The 26,723-nt window shown below is 34.4% G+C and overlaps 1 protein-coding gene across 4 annotated transcripts in view; it reads left to right on the forward strand.

Annotated features, from left to right (window-relative positions):
* The window catches only part of LOC148167567 (uncharacterized), a 103,257-nt gene that overhangs the window by 40,791 nt on the left and 35,743 nt on the right, over positions 1–26,723 (forward strand). For all 4 annotated transcript variants that reach the window (XM_088047808.1, XM_088047807.1, XM_088047809.1 and 1 more), the window contains exon 2: positions 16,030–16,152. In XM_088047808.1, the coding sequence (XP_087903934.1) occupies positions 16,030–16,152 (123 nt within the window). The remainder of the gene's footprint in view (positions 1–16,029; positions 16,153–26,723) is intronic.

The following is a 26,723-nucleotide window of genomic DNA, read 5'->3' on the forward strand; positions in this document are numbered from 1 at the left end:
AAATCAGCTTCTAAATATTCCTTGTTGAAGAAATTTGAAGCAAATGAGGTTGAAGCTTAATGTAATAGGATGACGGGGTGTATATAATTAAAAAACCGATTCGATGTTATGCCTTCGAGATCTACCCCCACAACCCCTAATAAATACGGTGAAATAATGAAAGTTTGTTGTGGGGCGAAGGATTTAAGGAAGTTATACGGTGTATCTTACATATTGTTTGAAAGTTCGTTAAATAAGTTGATTCTTAGTTAACTATCTGAGAATAAATGGATAAAAATCGTCTGTTGCAAGCGGCAGGCTGTGATCCACATATTGAACTTTAGACACGTAATTAATAACTTTTTGCTGTTGGCAATTAAACTGTTGAAGACCGTGATGAAATAGTATTACAGAATTGTCGGGTAGCCCATCAAAAACATTTTATTGGAATGATCGAAGTTCCATTAACCTCATACTCGATGGCCATTTCGATGATGAAATATAAAAGAATAAAGTTACTCTCTAACTGGAGGACCGAAAAAGTGTCGCCAAAAATATTACACACGTTTTCTTATTGTCGCTTCGCCAACACACATAAAAATAGAAGGGGTCCAATGTTATCATAGTAAACTGTCAACATTTCCGTATTTACAACTTCGCCTATTTTATTTCTTGATTTCCGTCGCAACGAAGCGTATCTTCTCTTTAATTTTACTTGGCAATTTTAACTGAATAATAAAAGACATCGCGCTACACCACCGCTTTTTAAACAAATTTTAATTAAGTAGACTCAGCTCAATAAGGAGCGCCATATTCGCGTGGAAAATATCCACGGCATTATTTGGTATTTAGTAACGTTTTATCAATTAAAACTGATCTCGAGTTGCGACAATCAATCGTTTATTGTTTTGGAAAAAACTGGCGGTATCTGCTACGAAAAACGAGAACCGTTTTTTTAATAATGCAACTGACCTCTGGGAGATTAACTTAAATGCTCATTTCTCTGCAAGCATTCGGGTTTTTCTTTTTTAATTATGACGTTTATTCAACGTGATGACGAACTTTAGTGGTCATAAAATTCTAGTAAACGTAAAACTAAGCCAACAACTTTCACTGCAGACTCTTCATGACTGATACTCATTTGGCGGTGCAAGAAGAACAGGTGGCAACACAATTTGCGGCGATAAAATAGGAAATTGTGTAGCGTATCCTAGGAATTTATCATCGATGTTGGACGTCGAAAAAAAAAAAAAATTTCTGATTGAACAGCAATTATGTGTGATTGTTGCTAATAACAGGTTTTTAACATCACGTTTCTGAAACCGGTAATAATAATTTCACCACAACCATCCAAGTCGTTCGGATAAATAATTGCCATAATCTGCTAAAAAGCTCAAGCTCAACGACTAAAAAATTCGATTGAGCATACTTTTGTATCCATAACAAAGCTAAAATGTTGAACTGTGCTTCATTTATTTAGGTCCGTATTTTTTACGGTTTGAGAAGTCTGAAGCGACGAGAAAAAGTGTTTTATTTCTACTCTCTGCAAGAAAAATGCAAGGAAATGACGTAGTGGGCAACTTACGCCATTCCGGAGCGTTGATCGATAAGTCCAACAGCATTATAAATTAATTTATGTTCTTTTATAATGAACCCTTATTGAGTCGAGCTGAAAATATCAATAATTCTAACAATAGAACGAATTTGTAAGGCAAATAAAAGAAACGCGAAAAGCACGAGTACTGAAAGTTAACTGGTTACAGATGGCGCTTTTCAAGAGCTTTAATAATAAAAGTGTTGAAATCAAATGCTTGTTAATTCAGGTGATAATTGAGTTACTAGGTTCGAAAAACTCAAGAGAATACACGTGATTTTTCAGCAAAGTCTAGTAAATAACGTAATGCTCCCAGAGCTGTGGTTAAAGACCGTTTTCAAAGAGGTTTTTACTTAGTCATGCGAGCTTTTCGTGTTCACTTCGATTTTTGCTGCAAATGAGTACTTGGATTAAAGCAGTGGTGAAAGCAACGTGTTTTAACTAGTTGCGTAAGCTGATTCTTATTATAACAAGTTTTTTCAAACGCAACACCAAAAGTTTAACCGGAACAGACACTAACTTTCACGAACAAATCTGGCATTTATTTACAAGCAACAAAAACTCTCGCTTATTATTTTTAAGTCTTAATAAATAATGCAAAGGTTTCTTAACTTTCTAACATAATTATTGATATTTACACCCACCCCTTTAAATGCCAGGGTCACTTTCTCAAGTCCTCAAGTTCTCCTCATTTAACCGCATTGTTTCGTGTTGTGCAATCTCATTCAGATGTATTTACTCAAAGTACGTAATTGAGACAGATGCTTGAAACTATGAAACCAGTCAGCAATAGATCAGACTGATCGATTCTACCGAACTAAATTTTTAAAGATTTCTGGCCGGCATCGTGGAAGAAAAATGTTTTTCACACTACAATAAGCAGTTTTTTGCGAGATCAAAGTTTTTGTGCTCTCCATGCATTTTTAAACATTGCGTGATGCTATAAATGCTGTAGTTATATTATTATTCTTGGAAACACCGATTGATTTTACATATAAAATTTTTATTATGCATTCGCGCTTGACTCTAAAAACATGCTTGTTATTTTATCTTTTAGTTTACGTACGATATAGAATGTTTATATCATAATTATTAAAATCGAAAATGGTGGAGGCGCCGGGTTTGTCATTCGAGGTTTTTACAACCGAATTAAAAAGTGCCTCCGAACAATGACTTAATCTAATTAAATTTTTATATCGCACATATTAAAAGTGTTGGGAACTATAATTATCAACTTTTATGGTGTTGGTAACTTTTCCGTGAGTCCGAACCACATATTGACTATTATTTCCTATTTAGCAAGCGCCTGTGTCAATTTCGGATGTAATTGACACAGTAATTAATTACAAAGTAAAACAAATAGAATGGAGTGTTTAACGTGCAAATTCGGGAGCTAAATTCTGTCGAGAGTCTCAACAAATATTATTGTTTTTCTTCAAGATTAGTTTTTTTTGGCAATCGAATCTGGTATAGGCGGCGTTGGGGTTGCCTGTTATAAATAAGGGTAATTTGTTTTGATTCTAAATATTTGAAATAGTATCGATTTGGGGTGAAAAATTCCGCGGTATTAACAGTTTTGGAAAGTTTGGTGAAAATGATTGGAACGGCGTCTTAAAGCGGAAAAATCGCGTTAAGCTGAGTCTGAACGTGTTATTAACGAGAAAGAAGACATAAAATAAATCAAGCGATAAGTCTGGACGATGTCGAATGGTTGGTCATACGTTTGGAATAGTTAATGGGTAAATTATACTTTGTAATATGGGGTATAATATCGTCGGATGCAAAAACAGCGTGACGACTCACCCCATACCGGCTTGAGCATCGGTGGCATCGCACCATGCATATTTATATAAAAATTATGGCAAAAATTCACAAGAAGTTGCTCTGTCAGCTTACTGAAGTCAAAATTCAGCTGTCTTGGAAACTTAACGTACAAATCATATTCACATGTGGCGCACATTTAAAAGTAAAATGAATTGTTTTCCAACCGAATAAATACTCAAGGGCCATTTTAAAACTAACATTTAAGTTTTCCACTTGTAAACTTTTCTTATTAACAGATCTTTTCGCGCAATTTTTCCAACTTTCAAGTTGAATTCTTTGCAAATTTTATTTAATCTCGTATCAACCGGCGCAACCCTAAACATTGCGACAACACTGATCGATTTCGATGAAGGCCCACGCTGCACTTGGTAAAATTTCTGTTTTATTTGACATTGACCATATATATCTCGAATTTTATTAACCAAAGCACCAAGCCGACAGCAATGATGGATTGTCTTCATTTATTGCAACCAGGATTTGGTATTGACATTCAATCCAACACTAGATATAATTAATTTTATTGATTTCTGATATTCCTTATTCTGTTCACATTATCATAAAACTTGATTCAGTTAAGCTACACGCTGAACTGCGAATAAAGCAATTTCGTTAGAAATTGCTCAAGATTTGAAATTGGGAGGTCAGTACAAGCTCCGAGTAAAATATATCGATTACTGCAAAGACCATATATAGTAGTCGCACATGTAAGCCACGATGAGAGTTTTGTTATGCTGGAGCCATTTATTCTACTCCAAATATTTCACTGTACCCGATTATAGCACATAAACAGATCGGTTAAACAGAACAACATTAATTTAAATTAATAAAATAGCTAACAGTATCGTATATCTTTCAAAGTAATTATCCCATATTATTTTACAACACTCTGTGTTTAAAACGTCCCCAATTTGCATATGTTTATTTACTTAAACCACGCATCCGACGACGAGATTTGGAATAAATTAAATAACCAGCCAGCTAAAGAGCGATCAGATTTCAACAATACCTAATCAATAACAATACTCCCTGTCCACTTAAACCGATTTAATTTTAGTACAACCACAATTCGATTTGATCGGAAATAAAATAATCAAGTCACATTAATTAAAACATAAAAATGTGACTTTAGTGTTGGTTTTATTTTAGTCGTATTAACTGCATTGTTTCTTACAAATAGATAAAAGTTTCTCGAGCTTTTAGAAGACTCGGGCTAAATTTCTCTGATCAGATAATTGACCGATCGGTAATAAAATTGGAATCATCCATTATTCAAGCCATTCAAAGTTATATAGGTCGGTCAGGCGAGGTCAACTTTTGGAGATATTTGACTGTCATCTGGTCAGATCCAAGTGAAAATAATTCATCAGTTTTATCGAAAATTACCGTAAAACCGTTTTACAACAGTGAATGGAAACATTGACTCTTTTATTTAATTATTGGTACGCCATAATTTCATGGTTAGTAAGTATTGATTGGTAAGTGGGTTGATATAAATTTGGAATGATGGCCATGCATAAGCACTATTAAAAATTTAAAAGATATCGAGACGATTTTAGAATAGAATAAATTATGTTGATTTATGTTAGTGAAAATTCCAGTTCAAAGTATTCTTCATTTAAAAGATTACGAAAATTGGAAAAATTGCGGCAAGACAGATCCTCTGATGAAAAATAATGAGGGTCTGAACAATTTGAGAAAATGATGGAGAGATTGTGTGTATAATCGATGGAATTTTGTGATTCCAGACACTTCAATAAAATATCAATTTCACAAAGCACTATACTTTTTATACTGGACATAAATATTTTAGACCAGTTTATCCTGACTTCAAAACAATCGTTATCTGCACATTGCTTTGCAAGTTTAATGACCGGAAAATACCGACCAAAAATTACCTAATATTGAAAACGCATACGAGTTGCCTTTCATGCTTGGCATTTCTCTGTGTTCTTTGGAAATTTCATTTTAAACCCGAAATCCGAAATATTCCTGCTTCGGTGAGCAGGATTATTTGCCATAACTTGGCTACCTCGACATCGTGCATATGTATTTTACAAATGATGTGCTATTGGGATAAAACAATAAAAATGCAAATAGTTCAGCTGCACCCACATTTCACACCGAATTTACACCGCTTCAGATTTTAATATTTCTGCGCTTCTTCTACAACTTAGGACGACATATTTTTAGTGCTTCTGTTTCACCAAAACATTTCTAATTTCAAAACTGAATCTTTGCTCCACAGAACTACTAAAATTAATTTTTCGATGAAATAAGAATGAAAGGAATGTGGCTATTTAGATGGTCGAACATTCTAGGACGGCAAGTATTAAATTCTATTAATAATTTTATACTGTTGAAAATTACTTTCGATCGCAATTTAATGATATTACATTTTGAGCTATCACAAAATTTATATTGTATTCGATTATGTGGGAACTCGGCGCATCCACCATTTTTTAATTGTAGGTTATCTATTTTTAGCCAAACTCGGCGTTTTTGACTTCACATATTTTCCCGTCGTGCTTCATATAAAATTTGAGAAACTTTTCAACTCCTGCGAAATAAATCTTTTTTCTGTCAAGTGAGTTTTGGCCACATCGCATGTAGCAGCACGTGACGCTCTCTTAGTCTAAAATAATAAAAATGTAAATATCTGAATGCACCGTATTTTTTCCAGAATGTTTAAGAAGTTTAGAATTTGACGTAGTTAAAGGGAAAACCGCTTCCAAGGCGAAGTGGGTTGGTTGGTCGCTAATCTATGATTACGCTCCGTGTCGTTGTTTGCGTGACCCTATGCGTGTTTTCCTTCCATGTGTATGTGGTCACGACACTCAAACATTACATACTTACAAAATATTCAGCTTTGTGCCAAACTAGAGCTTTGAATGAATTGTGCATTTCCGACAAAAATGTGTTTCGATGATATAAAACACATCACACTCCCGAAATTACGAATTACAACTCCGGGAAACCGGAAAATGACAATCCGGCGAAATCTCGAGGTGCTAGAGAGCGGACCACGTTTGAATTATTTATTTTATTTTCTGTAATGCAATAATTGGCACGTAATTCTTCTCGGAACTGCTATTCGCTCGATATAAGCTCCATATATTTACACTTTAACACTCAGTGTCGTTTTACTCTTTTATTTCTACTTAAATAATACAACTTCTGTTTTATAGAACGCCTTTAAGAGCAACATCTTCAATGATCTGAGATTTTTGAGCAAAGAATCTGGCGAGTAACTTAATCCGTGAATTTTCGTTGCGGTTTTCTCCGATGAAATCGTTAGCCTAACTATGCAAAATATGCACAAAAACTGCAATAAAATCGTGATTTTTGTAAAAATATCTAATAACATAAACAGCGCAATTTAACAAAAGTTTTAATTAAGTTAAACCGAGACCACACTCCTTGTTAAAAAGAGTTTAAGGGTGTCGAAATACAACTACCTTAAATTTGCTGTGGGAGCTGTTTCATTATCTGTTCGCTATTTTCGTGACTAATTCTATAACATGCAAATCTTTTCCACTTTGTTGTGTCATAATTAAATAATTTCAATCGAAATAGACAGAGCTCTGCATTTTGGCATGGCATGTGGAAGTTTTGACACAAATCGATATCGCAACGCCATTCATTATTCGGAAGCATTGTAACCAAATAAAATCCAACACGAATAAGAATGCGCTATACTTTTCCTAAGTGAAACTATTTTTACGACTTGCGGAAACATTTAATTAATTTATTTGGCGGCTTTAATTGGATGTATTTCACTCTAAGCTTTAGTTATGGCATTGTCTCTTGAATGAATGAGCCTGCAGATTTCGAGGGTGATGAGAAAGAGTAACGGAGGGCGTGGATTAATCATAAAGACGACATTCTCGTAATGCTTCAGCTTTACAAGTTGCTTTCTTTGTATGGCTTAGTGCCACGATCCACAGTCACTGACGCGATATACTACATTTGTTACGACGTTCAAACCATAGAGGGTGTTATGATGCGTTAAAATAAATGTTAAACATTTTAACTTGTCAGATTTAAAAACAACTTGTACTGCGAATGACGCAGATTCTTCCCACTGCCACTTGGTAAAGTCAATTCTATACCAACTTTGGTACAAACAAGTTCACTTTTACTTTTAAATTACATGCGTTTTGACTCTTTACAATTTGGTTTTATTGTTTAAAAAGTTTACTTTTCAGTGATTTGTTTTATCGTTCTCTGTCTCCTTGTTTCTTCACTCATCTGCCATACATTAAACATTACTAGAAGGCTTGCCGGATATTCAAACACCATAAATCCTGTTGATAAAAGCTTTATCCTTTAAAACAGGTCTTTTTGATACACGACCCTTCGCTACATTGTCCCTTTTTGTATAATTTCCTTCACGGGATACAATTTGTGTTTAGACGTTTTCAACATATTCAGTACGTTTTTTAAATAAAAATAAAAGGTTGTGCTTAATCAAAAAAAAAATTCTCAGATTTATTAAAATTTAACTGGACGGATTAGGCACTCGGTTGTAATTTTCGTTTGATAATTATCACTATCGTAATGTGGTAGTCATTTTGAGCGGATAATGGAACACTGAACTTTATATCAAGTGATTTATTTTTAGCATATTTGTTGATTGGAAATTAATTAAAGTTTAGTGAAATTTAATTGTTGAACGCTCATCCTTGATAGTTTAAAATGAGAGCCTGATTAGAACAACAAAACTCTTCGTTTATAATAAGTTTTCTCGTATGTAGCTTTAGTCAGACTCCGCCACAGTTCATTATTGCGCAGAAAATTTTCTTTCTTGTTATTGCAGGAATATTGTTGAGTAAGCAATATGGCGTGTAAGTCTTTGAAAAATGAACATCGCGGTTAATTGTTGGGTTTGCGTGTTGGTGGCGTCGCCGTCACTTGGCCAGTGGTCATTGTGCTAATGGCAAGGTGTATCGGCTAACTCTTGCTCTGTTCAGATTGACTCCTCGATATGGCAGCGACCAATATTGCAGCAATCATGCTACGAAACTGTGAGCACGAAGCTTTCTTCTTCTATTTGAACGTTCGTATTTCATAGCGAGAGAGTCTGGAATATTTTTATACCTGATTTTAATGGGGATATATAAGCACTAAATTTAATGAGCGCAGTTTTAATGAAGCGTATTCTACTTAAAAACAATCCGAGGCTATCTCACCCTTCAAGGAATCGTTCTTACAACAATGCAACCTTTCTGTAACTTTAGGGACCACTACCCTCCTAATTTAGGTCACTTTAGAACCGAACCACGTGTATATCGTGTCACGTGACGTGGAACTATACTGATATAGTCCTAGGTAATAATGCATCAGATAAAGCGCAGCAATTCACGTCACTCATATTATTTTTTTACAACGGTTTCCACCATCAAACGCAAAGGAAAGTTGCATACGAACTCGTACGATGTAAATTTCTTTTGGTTTTATTCTCTCAATTTCATAAATTGCAAACGATACGACATAGAGCATGAAAGTCAAACAGCGACAAACCGGTTTTTCATATAAACTACCTCCGCCGACGATCTACCCACATTAATTAAACCGGTTATATATAAAACCGTCAAATCTATAACCAGTTCTTGTATGACTCAAATGTCAGTGAAAAAATTAGCATTATTCTTCATCCAATAATTCAGTTTTCCTTGTGTATCGGTTCTAAATTCGAAAGAAACATTTCTATTATTCGTACTACGACAGGAAAGCCAGACAAATGTCGTAAACCTGCATTCTTCAAGCTTCATGTCGCCCTTATGTTGTACATATGAGCCATTTTCATTCTGCTGTGCTATTTTATTGTTTTTTTCTTCCATGTTCCATAGTCAAGTGTGCAGAATAAACATGAGCCGTGTCTTAGAATGATATGAAACTTTGTGACATCTGAACAGATATATTTTATAAAACATTTTAATACTACGCCCAAACTCTCTGCTAACAGCCAAAATGCGGAATGTGTCACTTTTTAAATTAACTCCTTAATATCATCCAAATGACGTAGCTATAGGATAATTAAATCAAAGTGAAAGCTGACTCCATCATTTTAAACGAATAGTCAAACGTCCCTTATCGCAATGGATCCAAAATTAAAGCGACGACGAAAAAATTTACCGACAAGTACTGAATATGTAATATTAAACATTCAAGGCATATTATGGATTATTTAATAGCATCGACAGTTTTAGAGCTTCTATATCGCTACACTTCATACATGTCTCTGTATTGTATTATTATTATTTCATCAGTGCGTTTCGTTGACGTGTCTTGTTATGGAAAATCTTTTTTTGTTTGTATTGATTGCTCGGATTAATTAAGACAAATATGCGTGCCACTTCAAAATGCAAAGATTCCGCTGCAAACTGTGAAATAACTAGAAGAAATATGCCACAGTCAATTCGTTCTGAAGGATCTCATAAAGTACGTCACGCTCCTACCAAATAACACGCCATCAAAAATTGTTAACATTATAACTATAACAATCCACTCTAGAACTAGCTAAATTATTCGATTTTTTTCACTATCAAATTTGAAATTTAGATTGCCATATCGCTTATAGCCGAATAAAATATTTTAATCAATTGTGACAGTCTGCATTTGTGTTTGCGTTTTGCATTTTAATAACTAATAAATCCATTATGAATGGAAAAACTACGTGTGCTGTTCGTTTGACATCTATTCTAAGATCTCATCGCTGTCCACTAGAAAAGGTCACGACATTGCATGAAAGCAAAATTCGTATAATTGAGCGACACAATAGGGAATTAAAAACGAAAGCATTGGCGGCGAGAAAAGAGGGGAAAGTGAACTAACCTTGGGAAAGTCGCACACTATCGTGGAAAATTTGTTTTGAGGTGTAAACGCATTGCTCTTTATCAAATAAGATCTGCACGGACGATTTTAATAACGCACTTTTATCCAAAAGTTTGTTTAAAATTAGAATCTTGGTAACTTTACCCGCCGCATCCACCAATTTTGTAAAGTTAATATGCATGGCTCTTAGCATGGAGTTTGCGTTTAAAAAGAGGGCAAATTTAGAGAATTATTTAAATTGTAATTATTGCTTCATCAAAATATCAAGCAATTCCATTAAAGTGTAAAATTACAAATTTTTAATAATTGAGTCAAGTGGCGTTTAGTAATTGAAATAATCAAACGTTAAAAGCAAATGGTAATGGTTGGTACATTTAAATAAACTATTGGGAATATTTTAATTAAAGCTATATTTAATGAAAAACGAAGCGTCCATTAATTTTTCTAATAACTAACAATTTTTTTAAACAAACGTGTTTGTGCTAACAACTCACCTGCGCCTGTATTCATGTAATCATAATCTTCAGTTGTACAGTGAAGAGGAAATCATAGTTCTAGTTAAGCGCGTTAGAACGCGTTGACAAGTTGACAGTAATGAAGACAACTCCTATTGCATAAATGAAAGCTCTAATTTTTGGCGCTAGAAGTAACGACATTGTAGAAGTAATTGTTGATTGTGGTGTGATTAAAACTTGCTGTCGCAGTAGCTTTTGCTTTAAAAAGCGCTGATTTATTCGTTCCTTTCGTAATACAAAATCGATTATCAGGTACACACAGCACTAACGACTGACGGAACCGATAGAAGCATCGACAAAAGACGCTTGTGTTGCATCGAAACGATTCCAGAAACGTGCTTCCGTGATTTACGGCTGACGATGATGGAGCCATGCGGCCAGTTCTGGGAGGCCGAGTAATGGCCCGCACGTCTTACCGACGTGCCCACGTGACTCCATCTGGGCTCCGGGGACTCCAAGGGGCTCACAAGCCGTAGCCAAACAGCAATCTGCGCTAACTGCATTAGGCGAGTTGTAGTGCTCCAATGCTGAACTCGCTTTGTCTATATAATTAAGCTTATTTCGCGGTAATGATCTAAAATGCGTCTTCTACGGCTCGACGAACGCCGGACAACGCTTTTTTTGACGGGGAATTCTGGTTCATTAACAACTCTCTAACGAGGTTACCCCTTTGAGCCAGACACTTTTTCAAAATCAGAAAATACATCAAAATTCAAATTATTGTTCTACTCGCCGCGAGATGGCGCTCACGACAACGATACAATTTTACCATTTCTGGCGCCATCTAATAAACAATAGAATTCTAAATACTTTATAATTATTAATTCGCAAATCTACAGCCAAATGTGTCGAACGGAAACAGAAAATCATCACAACAAATTACGGTTTTTCTTTTAAAAGCACTTATCTGTACCTCTCCGGCAGCGCTTCCGATTTGAAAGAATCGATTCTATTTTCAAATTACAAATTCTCTAAAACGCTTCATTCAGTATTTATGTGAAACCCTGCACATGGTTGTTTTATCTGCTCCACTTCTTTCTTGAGACAAAATAAATTAGGAACTACAATTTTACTAGGTTGTTACACTTGGATTTGGTGTAACCGCAAATAATTATTAAAGGGAGTTAAAACAAGTAATAGAGTTTTTTGCAGCGGTGTTGTGAAAATTAATTAATGAATACTTTAGTGGTACGGCCGAAAAATTATGGAGGATTGCAAATTTGTATGTATTCAACATTGTAAAGGTAATAAACATACACGAATTTGAGTGTGAATGGAGGACTGAAAACAGGAGTCGAAAGAAAAGGTTGAAAATCGAGACAAAAAGCGGTATCAGCGAGCGTAGGAAAATAACAAATTGGACTCATATGACATGTATTATTAGAAATTTTTGTCTTTTGTGTGCTTGGATTTAGAAAGAAGTGCCAGTATTCCTGAAACTTCGTTTTTAAGTTCTGTAAAGTTTCGAAAGTTTGTAACCAAATTGTAAAGGCTTTACAACTCTGATATCTATCAAAGTTTTGGTGATAATCCATTGTCAACGTGGCTATTAAAACAAAGTTGGAAATTCTTTTAATTTTGTTTATTATTACAAAAATTACTTCTGTATACAAGGTGAAAGCTGTGTTGATTATTTTTGGTTCAGCTGAGACTGTTTTTGTTTCTTGAGATAAATCACTCTTTGAAGATGTGTTTTGTTGTGTTACATAGCAGCGTGTGTGTTGTGGTGAAGCTGACAGCTGGAATGATTATCAATTAGAAAAATTAGCATGGCCGTTGGTGGTGGCATGAAGCGGATGTTATGTAGGTCTGCTTTTTGGGGGTGGTGGATGAAATAAAGTGTCTGCGGGGCATTTTAGCTTCCCGGTGCGACGTCAGTCCCAGCCACGCGTCCTGGCATCGCAGAACGTGCCTTAGAACATGATGAACGAGGCCACATGCCATGATAAGGAGACCGTCTAAATGGCCGTTAGATTACCGCCCTTGGCCCCCGACTTCTCTTGATCCAAGTCGACTCGCTTCCTGTCATTATGAAGGGGATAACTCATCCCTCACTCGTGTACCCCCAATTACCCATCGACCGTCCAATCTAGTCGTGTTTTTTCACCCATCCGATGATTCGGCCGCTTACGGGATCACAATCAATTTCACGGAACATAAAGCAATTATTCAGAATCAGAGGCTAAACATCGCGATGCTCGAACCGGATGCCTCCAACTTATGATTAATGAGGGTGAGACATCCGATAATTATTAGCGACTTTAACCGGCTCCTTCCTTTTTGCGATTCCGCGCTACGACTTCGCAGAGTGACTTTAAGTGGCCTGCATTTGCACAATGCGATTATAAATAAGCCGCACCACTTTGCCGCAAGTTTTACTTTAATTAACCCCAAATTTAACTCAACAAATAACGCGCCCTTCACAAACAACCCCTAAGTAAATAATACATATTTTACTCCTCATTCCCTTAGCTACAACACTGACATCCTACACCGTCAATGTACACAATCACAAACTGGTAATGACAACAAACAAACACTGATAATCCAACTACTTCCCACGTATGCTATTAATACAATTTTGTCCTAAACTGGGAGTACATTTATAAATAATTCTTCTAATTCATGTCATGTTAGAAATTTCTATTCTAGCGCCATGTTCGTCTTCCTTGCGTGGTCTATTAAATTCCTTCATTATATTGAATAAAGTCTGTCATGACTTGAGCAATTTTAAATTTCACTCAAATCCACAATAAAAACTCAACAACTCAACTTATACATACATGCAACACAATCGTTTATTATCAGTTGTGATATTCACGTATGGTATTAGATAACTGTCCAACCCAATTCAACTGAACAATAAATCGACTAGAATTTATTGAAGAGTGAATGTCAACCATGTACGCCATTTCTAATTCTACACAGATATACAATATTTGTTGGTTGTGTGGCTTGCTGGCGAAATGCCAAAGAAGCTGTTCCAATCCTCATAAAAAAAAACAAAATGGAGAAGTTAATATCGTCGATCATTGTACAGTCAGATTTTTTAATTTGTATCATACTCGATCGAGGTTCTACTGTAACAATTTATATGACATTATTGCGTCTCGAGATTTCAATTAATCAATTCGATAAATAAATCCGTGGACATAGCACGTTTATTATGTCAGAAAATTCAATTTGGTCGTTCGGCGCCATTACGTCTGTCATGTTAGCCGCAAACGGCGAACGAAGATATAACTATTATAACTTCAATTTTATCAGTATTTGTAACTTAGAAGAAATAACGAGTATAAATCAGGCAACTTTGTACATTGGTCCTGACAAATCGAATTAGATTTGTCTTCGAGCGAAGTGGAGCACATTACCTCAAAACCCAGTTGCTATAAATTTTTAAGAAATGCCGTTATTTCTCTAACGCGAGAAAAATATCAGAGCTGGTACTAATTAATGTTTGTTTAAGTTGAATGTAAACGGTTCTTTATTTTCATTCCCGGAAATTAGTTTGAACATGGTTAGTTTTAAAATGTTATAAAAGTGGTATATATCATGATAAAGGAAAAAATCGAAGCTATCAAGCGATATAAAAATAAATTACAGCGATCATAAGAAATAAAGTTGGTAAGTCGGAAACTAGGAGATTTATGGTGTTTTCAATGCGTAACAACAAGCTAAGCTGGTATAAAAATGAAACATTTCGTTAGAGGATTACAAACAAACTTTGACACAACACCAATGATTTGAAATAATCAAGCTTTGTTCGTAAGATTCTTAAAAAAACTTGCATTACTTTCGCTGTTTTGTGAGAGAATTTTATGCAATTGTTCGGATCCATCAGCAGGTGACATTATTGTCTAAGTCTTTCTCTTCTCACAGTCTAAGTTTTCTTTTCCTTATGTACCTCCTTTTCTTCAAAGAATAGCTTCAAGCAATTTGAATCTCAAAGAACTTGGTAATAAAAATGAACTTCCCTCTGTTTTTTCTCAACTTACATACAAATTTGCATTTGAAATTTATTTACACTCCAATTTTTTAATTACTTAATTTATGCAACGAACCATAAACCGTATTTTTAACATTAGGTAATTGAATTTTAACCTCGCCTCAAACAACAAGAATATTTTATGAAAGTAGGTGTATAATTCCTCATATAACTTACAAATATGGTTGTAATTAACACGACAGCATGTATTTAGCTGTTGACGTTTGATAATTATATATCTGCAGCAAATATGAAATTAATCGATTCTAAAAAAAAAAGTAGTCGCAGTGGTGGTTTTGTAGGATTTTTTCCTTTCTCCAGCCACTTATTTACTGTGATCACATCTTTGCTGCTGGGAAAGTGGGTTCTCGGGACTGTTCTTTTAATTTAGGAAATAGACGCTGGTTATTGAGGGTCAGAACTTCTTGGCCTTGTAGCTAACAAACTGTGGAATGTGAATTGGGGTTAAATTCAAGCTTTCTAACAAGTCAATTTACTGTGTAAGATATACGAGTCAAAAAATATTTAATCTTTTAGAGGTGGTTTTGATGTAAAATGCAGCAAAGTTGATGTCATTTCCGGTAAAACCTAGAATAACTTATTCATTGTCTACGTTGAGGTGGCATTCGGTGAACGGACGTTGGATGAAACAGAACAAATGTTTAAATAAGTGGTTGAAATTAGAGTTGTTAATTAATTTAGTGGCAGTTTTGAGGTGGTTTCCTCCAGAGTTCGCAGCTTTGGCGTATGATGTGGTCTTGGTGCAGCAGCGAGACCTGAGGCTATTTCGTGCTCTGTCCTTTGCAATAACCGTGTATGAAAGCTGACCAGGTCTAAAACGGAAACAGTACATCCTTTGTACATATTTGCTAGTTGAAAGGATTTTGTGGCTGAGAGGAATATGTTTGTACATTTGAGGATCGATACAACGAGCCCAGTAAACCGAATTGATTTTATTTATACAAAAAAAAAAGAAGACAAGAGTTGTCCTGAAGAGGGGCGCATTTCAGAATTCGATTATAAATATGGCCCATAATTGAGTTTTCTAGTTCGTGTCACGCGTCAAATTCGGCCGCAACGAATGGCGAATTTGTTTGGGTAAAAAGACGGAATAAAGCGCATAAAGTGATGTAAATAGGAATTATGAAAATGTTGAGCAACTTGGAAGTTAAGCCGCTCTATAGTTAACGGATCATTAGACTCGACATCGACATCGTCATTTTCAAATAACGAGCCACCCTCGCACTGCTTATCAATGAACCCTCTTGAAATTCATACATTTCTAATGCTTGTTTCAGGTTCCAATATAAAAAATGGGGGCGCCACTTTAAATTGTCTGGTTGCGCGCCAACTCTGCTTCGATGACGCCTCCTGTTCAACTATTCTAGAAATTATTCCAAGAGTTTGTGGCCCGGAATTAGGTGAGTTATTTTTGCATATTTCATCCCCTAATCCTCAAATTATGCGAATTTTACCTACCGCATTATTTCAAGTTAAATAAAACAGACACTGAAACCCCCAAACTTCCTCACGCTGAATAAAAACAAATTTTATTTCATTTCAGACTGATTAATTTTTGATTTTGTTTTAATTAAATCTACCCCAAATGCTCCGACGTCTTACGTAACTCAATTTTGCAATTTCCGGAAACTCCTATTTGTGTTACTGCCAGACATTAACTGAATTGACTTCCAATGATAGCCAATGCACAGGGCGGGGCACCCAGCATGTACAAACGGAGCTTTTTTACTTTTACTTTAAATGAACTACTTTTACGCCACGCCAACTTCGACCTATCATTATAAAGAAGCTACTTCGTACACACCAAGTTTTAACCTCAGACAAAGACTAAATAGAATTTCTCAAGTACCCCAAGTAATCATTTCTGTTGCTATTTCTTGTAAAACTAAAACATGTATTTCACATTAACGAAAAATCTAGATACAATTTCTCTACAGGAACGAAAATCCTTGTACTCCGTTGTATTGCTACGATCCTAGACAAAATGTAAAACTTTTAAATAGTTTAACCTACTTTAATTCAATCTACTAGAAGAGGAGGATTACAATTGAACACAAACGAAATTAAATAAAATTACAGTCATCGATTGGATTTACACAAAATAAGTAATTAAATTAATTGGGCTTATTGCAATCGTCTTGAAATCAAGGAGAACTTGTTATTTTTCAATCGGGATTTTCTTTCTTTCGTCTGTCTGCAATTGTGTGATAGACGAAAGAAAAATTCATTTTAAAAGACGTTTTAAACTCAGGACGGTATCTGCATGACAAAATGTTTTTTTATCATGTTTGTAGTCAAGTCAAGCAGAGAAAATCTCTCTCATCACCACTATTTTTAAACTTTTAAACCTCGAGATTCTGCATTTAATTATACGGAACATAAAGCGCGAAAAATCGAGGGAAATAGCTAGTTAATATAAAGTGTAGATGTTCTAATTTATTTACCTTCAATTAAAGTCTAGCTTTTCCATTTTCCGGTCTTGATTGTAATTGCTATTTTAAGTATAGACTGCATTATATTCACGAGATGAATCGTTGTGTTTTTATTATACTATTATAAACTTCTAAATTTTTGTGACGCTGATAATAAAACTTGTGTTATATTTTAGAACAGGATTAAAATAACGAATCCAAACTTCGATCCGTTTTTAACAGCCTAGAAGATTTATCGCTAATTTTTTTGATTGATTTTAGGAAGTTAAAACACAAACTTGAGGGTCACGTTAAATAAAAAGTAGATATCTAAATATTTACCTATGTGGCTCGTGGACTTGGGTGGACTTAGCTTTTCTGAGATCTCTTTGTTTCGTAACGAATCATGAAACTCAAATAAAAATTCACGAGCTACGAAAGAGCGAGGACACCAAAGTCCGAGATCCTGTAGTTATATTTAAATTTGTATTTTTGGCTCAGAAAATTTGCAATTTGGTTCAGTTAATACACCACTAAAAAATAGTAACTTTCTTAAATTTCATTGATGTAGCACTAAAACTACCAAAATTACGAATTTTTGTGAAGGATGTCGCTAATTTTAGCTTGGCCTAAAAATGAAAATTTCTAAAATTTGTGTTTTCGGCTCTAGAATTTTGCAATTTGGTACAGTCAATACACCACTCAAAAATAATAACGTCTCTAAATTTCATTGATGTAGTACTATACTTTCTAAAATTACGAATTTTTGTAGAGGATGTCGCCAATTTCAGCTTGGCTTTAAAAATGAAAATTTCTAAAATTTGTATCTTTGGCTCTAGAATTTTGAAATCTGCTTCCGTCAATACGCTATTTAAAAATAATAACGTCTTTAAATTTCATTGATGTCGCACAAAAATTACGAAAATTACAAATTTTTGTGAAGGATGTCGCCAATGTCAGTTTGGTCTTAAAAATAAAGATTTCTAAAATTAATATATAAAATATTTCTATTTTATTAGAGGATCTTAAATAGGAACTGAAATGTGTTATTCACAGTATAATATTCATTGGATGAATCGTTGGTTTTTAGTACTACTACAAAACTAAAAATTTATGTGATACTGATAATAAAAGTTGCGTTATATTTTAGAAGAGGATTAAAATTACGAGTCCGAACTTCGATCCGCTTTTTAGTATGAAGTATATTTTTATAACGTCGAATAGATTTTTACATAGTCATGAAAAAAGCGATAAATATTCGTGACGACTCCCCTTAAAAATGCATTAAAACTTCGACAAACATCACGAGATTTTTTTATACGGGTTATTGTTAAATCGTTAGATTGACAACGGACTTTTTTATTTCTTTCTAGAAAACGTCTTGCATCACAAGTCACGTACACAAAAGTATGACTGGTAAATGTACTATGAGATGAAATTTATTTCTGACACTTACTTGCGGTGCACACAAACATTACAGAAAGAGGGAAAGATTTGGTTTGAATAACAATCGTGTTTACAAGAAATGTTTCCCGCTTCAAAAACAAGACTAACTGAATGAAACTTTGCAATTAATAACGCTTATTTGGACATAAAAAGACCGTGGTTGAATTTTGAAGTAAACTTGAACAAAGGAGATAAAAAAATTGTAATCGAACCTTTTGTAAACTAAACGATATTTTTAGAAAATTGTAAGATTTCTTGTGTGCATGTTTTAAAATTCCATTCTTATAGCCCCACGTTTTATCTTCCTTGCGTGGGCGCTTAGAACTTTAAAGAGGCTATATATGGTCTGTTAAATTTCCTCATTACATTAAACAAAGAGTATCATGATGACTTCAGCAATTTTAAGTTATACTCAACTCTATAATAAAACCTCTACAACCCGAGTTAAAGATACACGCAAATCTAGCCCATGTTAATTAACAGTTTTGGTATTTACTTATTGCCCATTAAGTTAAATTAGTTGCAGGACACAGTTTCATCGGAGTATTTTAGCTCTCCGAAAAGTGGTTGTGCCGTTTAAACAATTTTCATTTTTTTCGGGAGTCGTTAATTCGTAATTGCAATGTTATTTGAATCATAAATTGAAAGCAGAATAATGTGAGGAGTGTATATACCATGCCAGGACTCCCGGGTAGCGCTTTAGGCGCGTTTTATTTATTTCTCTAGTTTTATTGGTTACCTTACTTTAACTCGTAATGCGAAATTGCAAAACAACGTTAGCGGTCCTTCACTCGTAACAAAATGGATGGGAAACTTTCCCTCGATTTTAACCTAATTACGAATGTTTCTAAATTAATTTTAAAAATCAATAAAACACCGACAAAAAATGAATTGCTATCAAATCGAATCGAGCTTTTCTTCAGTTGATTGAAAGAACCTTTGACCGTAAATTGATTAATGATTTATAAACGCTTAGAATAAAACATGTGGAAAAAGTACATTTCTCTGTTAACTTATACGGCGAGAAATCAATAGCATCAAAATTGCAAATATTGATATGGTTTAGATGCATGAGTGACGTGTAAATTGCATCGTATATTTAGGAAACTGGGGATTCTGTTCGGATTATGTTGCCACCCTCGAATAGCCTGTCATTTTGGAGATTTGCTACTTCAGTTTCACCAAACATTAGAATTGATGCGAGACAAACCAAACGAAATAAAAATTTCCAAGTAAATAAATAAATTTCTCTCTTCGAAGAACGTGCTAAGCTGAGTTATTAAATCAATTTTAATCGGTATCTCGTTTAAGACCTTCCTATTAATACTGCAATAAAATGCATCAATGACTGATGTGATAAACTCCAGACTGGGAAATTTGCCGCTAAAACCATTGGGTTATACATAATGAAACATTAATATGTCAGGTATTTCCCGAGGCACTTTATATTAGCTAATTATTGGAGGCTATTGTGTTATGGATCTTGAACAGCAATTGAAATGCGTTGTTCATAGCATGATTTAGCCTTTAGCAAGCTCTTAATTTACTCAACCACGTCTAAGAGTTTTATCGGTAATTTTTTAGTGTGCTCATGAGTGTGTTTCTTTTGTGAATTTGTTACTTTAGCTGACTATTGGAGACTTTTGTGTTATGGATGTTGAACAGCAATTGAAATGTGTTGTTCAAAGTATAATTTAGCTTTTAGACAAGCTCTTAATTTACGAAACCAAGCCTAGAAGTTTTATCGGTAATTTTTGAATGTGCTCATCGAGTGAGATCTGTGTCGTGATTTTTGGGCAATTTACAGTGATTTATGATCGTTATTATCAAGAATTAGAGATCTATTAAACTAGAAGGAAGTTAATGTGGTTTCGTCACAAAGATAGGATTTCGGCTCGTTTTAATTGGATAATAATAAATGAAACAGTGTCAAAATTTCGACAACTGTTGACTCTGGACTCATTATAATAAATTCTGTCTGCTTGCTGAAATAAACACAAAAAGAGGACTTCAAATGTAACATGAAAGCTACACGCAACTGTTATATATGTAAATTTCAGGCCAATAAAGATAAGAGATTTCCATCGTTAATTTTTGGTATTAGTTCCATGGTAAAGAAGTTAGGTCGTTGTGGAAATTAGACACCTTCAAGACGAAGTTTGAGATATTAGATCACTTCTTAGCAAGATATAACGCGATTCAGACTAACCTGAGTGCGCTTGTTAGTTCCGTGTTTATTCAGCATTTAGCGACAATTCTATAATCCATTCACTGGAAATATCCTGCATAGGGATTCTCACTGGGACTCACAAGTGAAGAGCAATATTAAAGGGATTTCTAACATGTCGCTTCGCTTGCCAACCACTGCACACTAAACACTCATTATGTATAAACGTCACCAGGTATACACCACTGTCGACAGTTGGTAATTATATCACTTGCTCACATGCTATTTTTCCAAAGCTACTTCAAAATTTAACAGATGCGACGTTAGGCTCTAGTGTCCCTTGTTTTAAATTTATTCCTTACCTTAAAATCCAGGCAAAAGTTTGCTTTGCTTTCATCTGGACATAAATAGAAAATACGTCGCATATTTTATTCATTTTTTTACAACGGACTCTATAAAGAAACGTCTAATGAGCTTGACATTAATTTTGTGTGTGGCAATTTTTAATTCATATTTACACGCCCCACTAATTAAAGTAGACAACTTCCTTTCAAACAAACGAACAATGGAAAGTTTTATTTGGATTCCCTGCTGCGTTTTATAATTGTTTGTCAATTTTACGACTATTTTAGTAAAAATTACCCGGCGCCTCCACCATATTTTACTTTTAGTTGTGACACATACAGGGTGACCCGAATAAATATTTTAACCACAATATCAGACATCTTGGATTATCCGTTATTCAACGCTTAGGGCACTGAATTCAACAACTGTTACCCAAAAACTGCAAAAACGTTCGAAAGAAAACGGTTACACTCGCTGTTATCATATACTTGTGTAAGTAACTTTCACTTAATTACTGGTTTTCAAAAAGTAAAATTAATTTGTTTAAAATAAATTGGCCTTTCAAAAAGGTGACGTTTTGGAACGCAAATACACCCTGTATAACAGATTCCCGTTTGCAAACAAGTTGTTTATCTATAAGCTGTTTTATTTAAACATCGAAGCGTTGAATTTGGGAGTAAATATGGACCGCTTTGAAACAAGATATGTGTCAATAACATCATTAATATTTTTGTTGATGCACCTTGTTGTTGTTTAAAGAGCAAAATTCTCGCCAAGTTGGAAACTTAGAAATTTAACATTTGTTATTAAAGGGCCAGAGGGATTAGTCGAAGGCTGGTAAAATGCAAATTGGATGTTAGCAAATGTTTTGTGGGTTGTCAGTTTTACTCTGAACCTCTGAGGCGTTCAACCATTACTTGCGTATCACCACAACAAAATAGAGAGTGCAACCACAAACCATCATGATCACAGACTTGGACTTTGACAGTTTGAGATGTATTAAGGGTCAATGTCAATGATTTATTTGGGTCCTAATAAAATTTTTAAACACCAAATAAAGTTGATGAACTAATCGTAAAGTTAATACGAAGTTGTCCATTTTACTTTATTACTCTTGCAATAAATTTCAAACTCACTTAAAAGCAGTTTAATTAGACATTCTGTTCGTTTACAGAATTTACGAAAACATGCACCGTCGACAAACTCACTAGGGGCGCCTACTTTGACTTTCCACTAAAATTCAAGTGCAGATTTATGACTAATGATTTAGTTTTAAACAAATACGATATACTTCATGTTTCTACCACAAATTAATTAGATGGAAGTTTTCTCCGTTTTGCAGGAAAAATGTCAACAAGAGACAATTTCATGAATCCATTAAACTGTGTTAACGAAACAATAAAACACGTTATTACAATCAATGAGAGTATAATAAGAGGATGTGACTCGGAGTACACATTATTGATGTTACACCAGAGAATAAATCCATCTATGAACAAAGGAAATGAAAGCGAATGGGCTTTGATAGTTGTGTAGCAATTAATTTTTTCCCCCAGTTGTTAATTTAATTATTAGGATAGTCCCGCAGATGTTGTTAGTATGCACGCATTCCGTGTACCGACTAACAATGAATTTTATCTCACCCTATAAATTTTTTAGTTAAAACAAGTCGCATTTTTAAGATAACCCACTTTTATTCTTTATACATTTTTATTTATGTTTTTGTCAGCAAGTGGCATATATAAGATTTTAGAAAAGCTTGCATAAAATCAGGTAAAAGGCACATGATCCTGAAGGCAACACCGCCGACTAAATCAATAGTTGGCAAACAGTTTCGTGTATGTGGAGTATTTTTAGAAAAGTCCACCTGAGTACCACCCCTTCGTCCCCAATACTAATATAATTACCAATAAGTGACAGTTCCGAACTGGTTTCAATTATTCTATCGTTTTATAGCTTGTAAACTCTTGTAGCTCTCATCATAAAACCACATGAATTGTCAATAATTATCTAGCTTTTTCACATTAGTTACAAGTACAATTAATCTGTTTGTTGATTTTAGTGGCTATTTGCAATATCTGCCCCTAATTTTCGTTTTTGCAATGTCAGCATCGCTTTAACTCTTTAATGAGCTCTTGTTTTATTTAAATGAACTAATTTTTGAAACTAAGACTAGAAATTTCATGTTCAAGGGTCCCAAATGTCAAGTTTAAACGCAGCAGATTAATATCATGGAATATCAACATTTTAAATTTAAGTGCTTGAATTATTAATCAAAATGTGGGGTCAAGGTTCGAAATTAGAAATTTAAATGTCAGATTTAAAGCTTCATAATAGGGATATGAAAACTTAGCAGCTTGTTTTAAACTGCGAACATAAAATCTTCAAGAATTAGTTTTTTGACCTTTGTTACATAAGTTGAAAGTTATGAATAGAAAATCAGCATAAATCACAAACCACAGTAATGATCTGTTTGTGATTTCTTTTGACTCAGATTGCAACCGCCTTCTCATGATTACACTAAAATATTGCAAAATTTGACTTACTAGTTTTAATTAAAAATTCTATTAAAAGTATTGCTGCGAATTGCAATTACAAGTTTCTGGGACCAAGGCTATAAGTGTGCTCTTTTAATTAAATTTTCTAGAAAATTAATACGATGCTTCTTGAAATTCAATCGGATGCATATTTTGTTTTCTTATTTTGTTTAAGATTAACGAACGTCATTTTACGTGTGAATTTTTATGAAAGTTGCTTGTTAATATTTAATGACAGCCTGATGAAACGTTCCGTTTTTTGAGAGAAGAATTTGCCCAGAATGTAAATGCCTAAGATCCCCGCTTATATTTTTGTTTTGAGATTAGTGGGATTTGCAAGTGCTCATGTGGGGAATGCGAGGTATAATATAATGCGGGATTTTAAATGGAATAAGTAAAAAACAGGAAATACGGGATTTATAGGGTGTTTCGCAATTATAGTTTTAATAATTAAATAAGTTTTATAGAGTTGCAAGATGTGGAAAATTTTAGAGCGATCAGTTAATGTTGTCGTTTGTAATTATCGGTGATAAAAGTGCTGTAGTTAGAAAGGAAGTTGGATGAAGTGATTTGCAAAATCTTGTAGTTTCAGTCTTTCTAAATTACAAAAAGTTATAAAAGTTGTTGAAAGCCCTTGAGGTTGAACAGCATACAAGGTGGCTGTTGGCGGTAAAATATTAAAAGCCTTTTGATAAAATTGGGCAGCGCCAGAAGAAGGCAAATGAAATTGCTTGTCTACGGAGGGAATCATTCTAGAGGCAATCGACGTGCTGTCGTCTCATCATGAAGCAATTATTCCAATTACCGCTTTACAAGATATGCTCCACCCTACTTTACTGTTATCGGATAAATTATTGCTTTTCCTGCCTTCGATTTTTCACCTCGCACCTTTTCCAATTCCACGGAAAACTAACACTTTAATTTTATACGCCCTTTATAGTCAATTCTTTGGCAAAGTTTTACACAGATAACTCCATTCCTTTGTAGTTTTATAACTTCCAGCAATAAAAAAAGTACTACTGATGACAATTCAATCTTTTATCACAATAAAACGAAAGCTTAACAGCGCCGGAAGCACAAACCTTGAAATAACAACTAGTCTGGGAACCTTTTTTCCACTGAATTACCATATCAAAAGCTTTCTATTTTAAATATTATTAATGTTAGAAACTTCACTTTGATGATTGACCTATTCATCTGATTGTGATGATGGATGAGCAGCATCCTCTTTGTAAAATCTTCGCACTAAAACACAATAAAAAATTCCACGAAAATATTTCTGATACGTACGATGAGAATATTTTCACACACGTTGTTAAAAATTCAACAGAGATTTTTTCGCGCTTTTCCTATTACACAAGGACTAAATAGCATTAAATATTTATGATTCCATTATTTCCCATTTTCACTGAGAACTTGCGACATCTCAAACAAACCGTTTTTTACCTGAGAATTGGAAAATAAAGATTTATTTGCATTATTTATTCAGTATGATCCAATACAAAGTTAAAATTTTTACTATCATAAATTTATGATGGTCGTTCAGTTGGCGCGGCGAAATAATTTAAGTGTTACTTTTGGAACTCGATAAGCAATAAATAGCCTCTGCAGAGGCAATAAGTGTCTGCCATTTCTCTGTTCTCTCATAGTTCTACATACTGGCTGGCCCCAACTTGTAGTTGCACTAATCAGGAGAGAAGTTTAACGACCAACGTGGGAGCTTTATTTATTTTGCTTTTAACATTGCCACGCTGATAATGTGACAAGAGTACGCATCAACGGTCCTAGCGTGGTTTTCAGGACCACATCGTGTCAACTGACGCACATAATTTTTTACCGACCCTTACCCGGATTTCATTCTTGTCCCATTCACACAGTTTAGTCAACCAGGGTTGCTCCAATTTGGATATTACAAATTTGGTCCGATCTGGAGCTGTATCGAAAAGAGAATAAAAATCAAATTAGTTTTTCAAAGACAAGTGCTTGTAGCTTTGGAGATGTTCCGTCAGTTTGTTTTTTTTCCTTCTTCTTTGGCGGAAATAGTGGATTAGATAAAGAGAGGAACCGGAAAGTAATGCTTCACTAAATTGATGCTAGACCGACACTCCCTTGAATTCTCTACTTTGTAATATTAAGCCCTCGGGGCAACCGAAAAGAACGATCAAAGGCAAAAATAAAATTTTTTCTTGAGTAATGAGTTTATATGATTTATTCAAAAACGACTTAACTCTATTAGTTCCGCTCCAAGTTCCTCGAGAGAGTTCGTTCCCGAATTAATCGTTACGTACAAAACGAAGCGCCAATCAACTCCTTTAAAAAAAGCTCATGTGATTGATTTTTATGCCATAATGACAGCGAAAAGCTCAAAAACACCGCCTCCTTAATCAGTTATAATTTCGTTTAGACGTTTTCGTGATTTATTTCACTCACAAAATAAAATATGCTTACATTTGAAGCTTAAGAAAAATGACCAAACTGCATAATTAGAGATTGCTCGTGTTACTTTTATGATTTAGAACCGGCGCATCCATCATTTTTGACCCGGCGCGAACGCCGAAAATTTTAACGACTTGTATTTTTGGCGTTTTTATAATAATTAGATTTAGGTCCTAATTTGAAATTGCCTGTAAAAATGAACATTTTAAGTACGTGATCTGAATAAAAGTTATATTTTCATTCATTACAAATTTAATCAGAGACCTTTGATATGTAAATTTTCAATTTTCGAAACGTTAAAAGTAGTTTCAACTTCGTCAAGAACTGAATTATCCCTGTTCTAATTTAGCGTTTGGTTGAAAAATGCATGTGTTAATGATAAACAGTTGTTATATCGACCAACGGAAATCAACGATTTGTGCTAACTGTAGTGGAACGGAGCACTTATGATGAACATAGTACGCATAACATGTGTAAGTGACGTGCTTTTCATGCAAGCTAAACAGACTCCTCTGTTCACTGGGGCATAGCTTGTTTCTTAGATAACAAAGATACCGTATGTATTTGAAACTTTCAAAGTTTAGACGTTCAAACAGCACTTCTGCACACAGAATATAAAAATTTAAAAG

Source organism: Gnatocerus cornutus, chromosome 10 (assembly GCF_029298725.1).
Source record: "Gnatocerus cornutus isolate USDA-ARS CGAHR chromosome 10, icGnaCorn1.1, whole genome shotgun sequence".
Classification (NCBI taxonomy): domain Eukaryota; kingdom Metazoa; phylum Arthropoda; class Insecta; order Coleoptera; family Tenebrionidae; genus Gnatocerus; species Gnatocerus cornutus.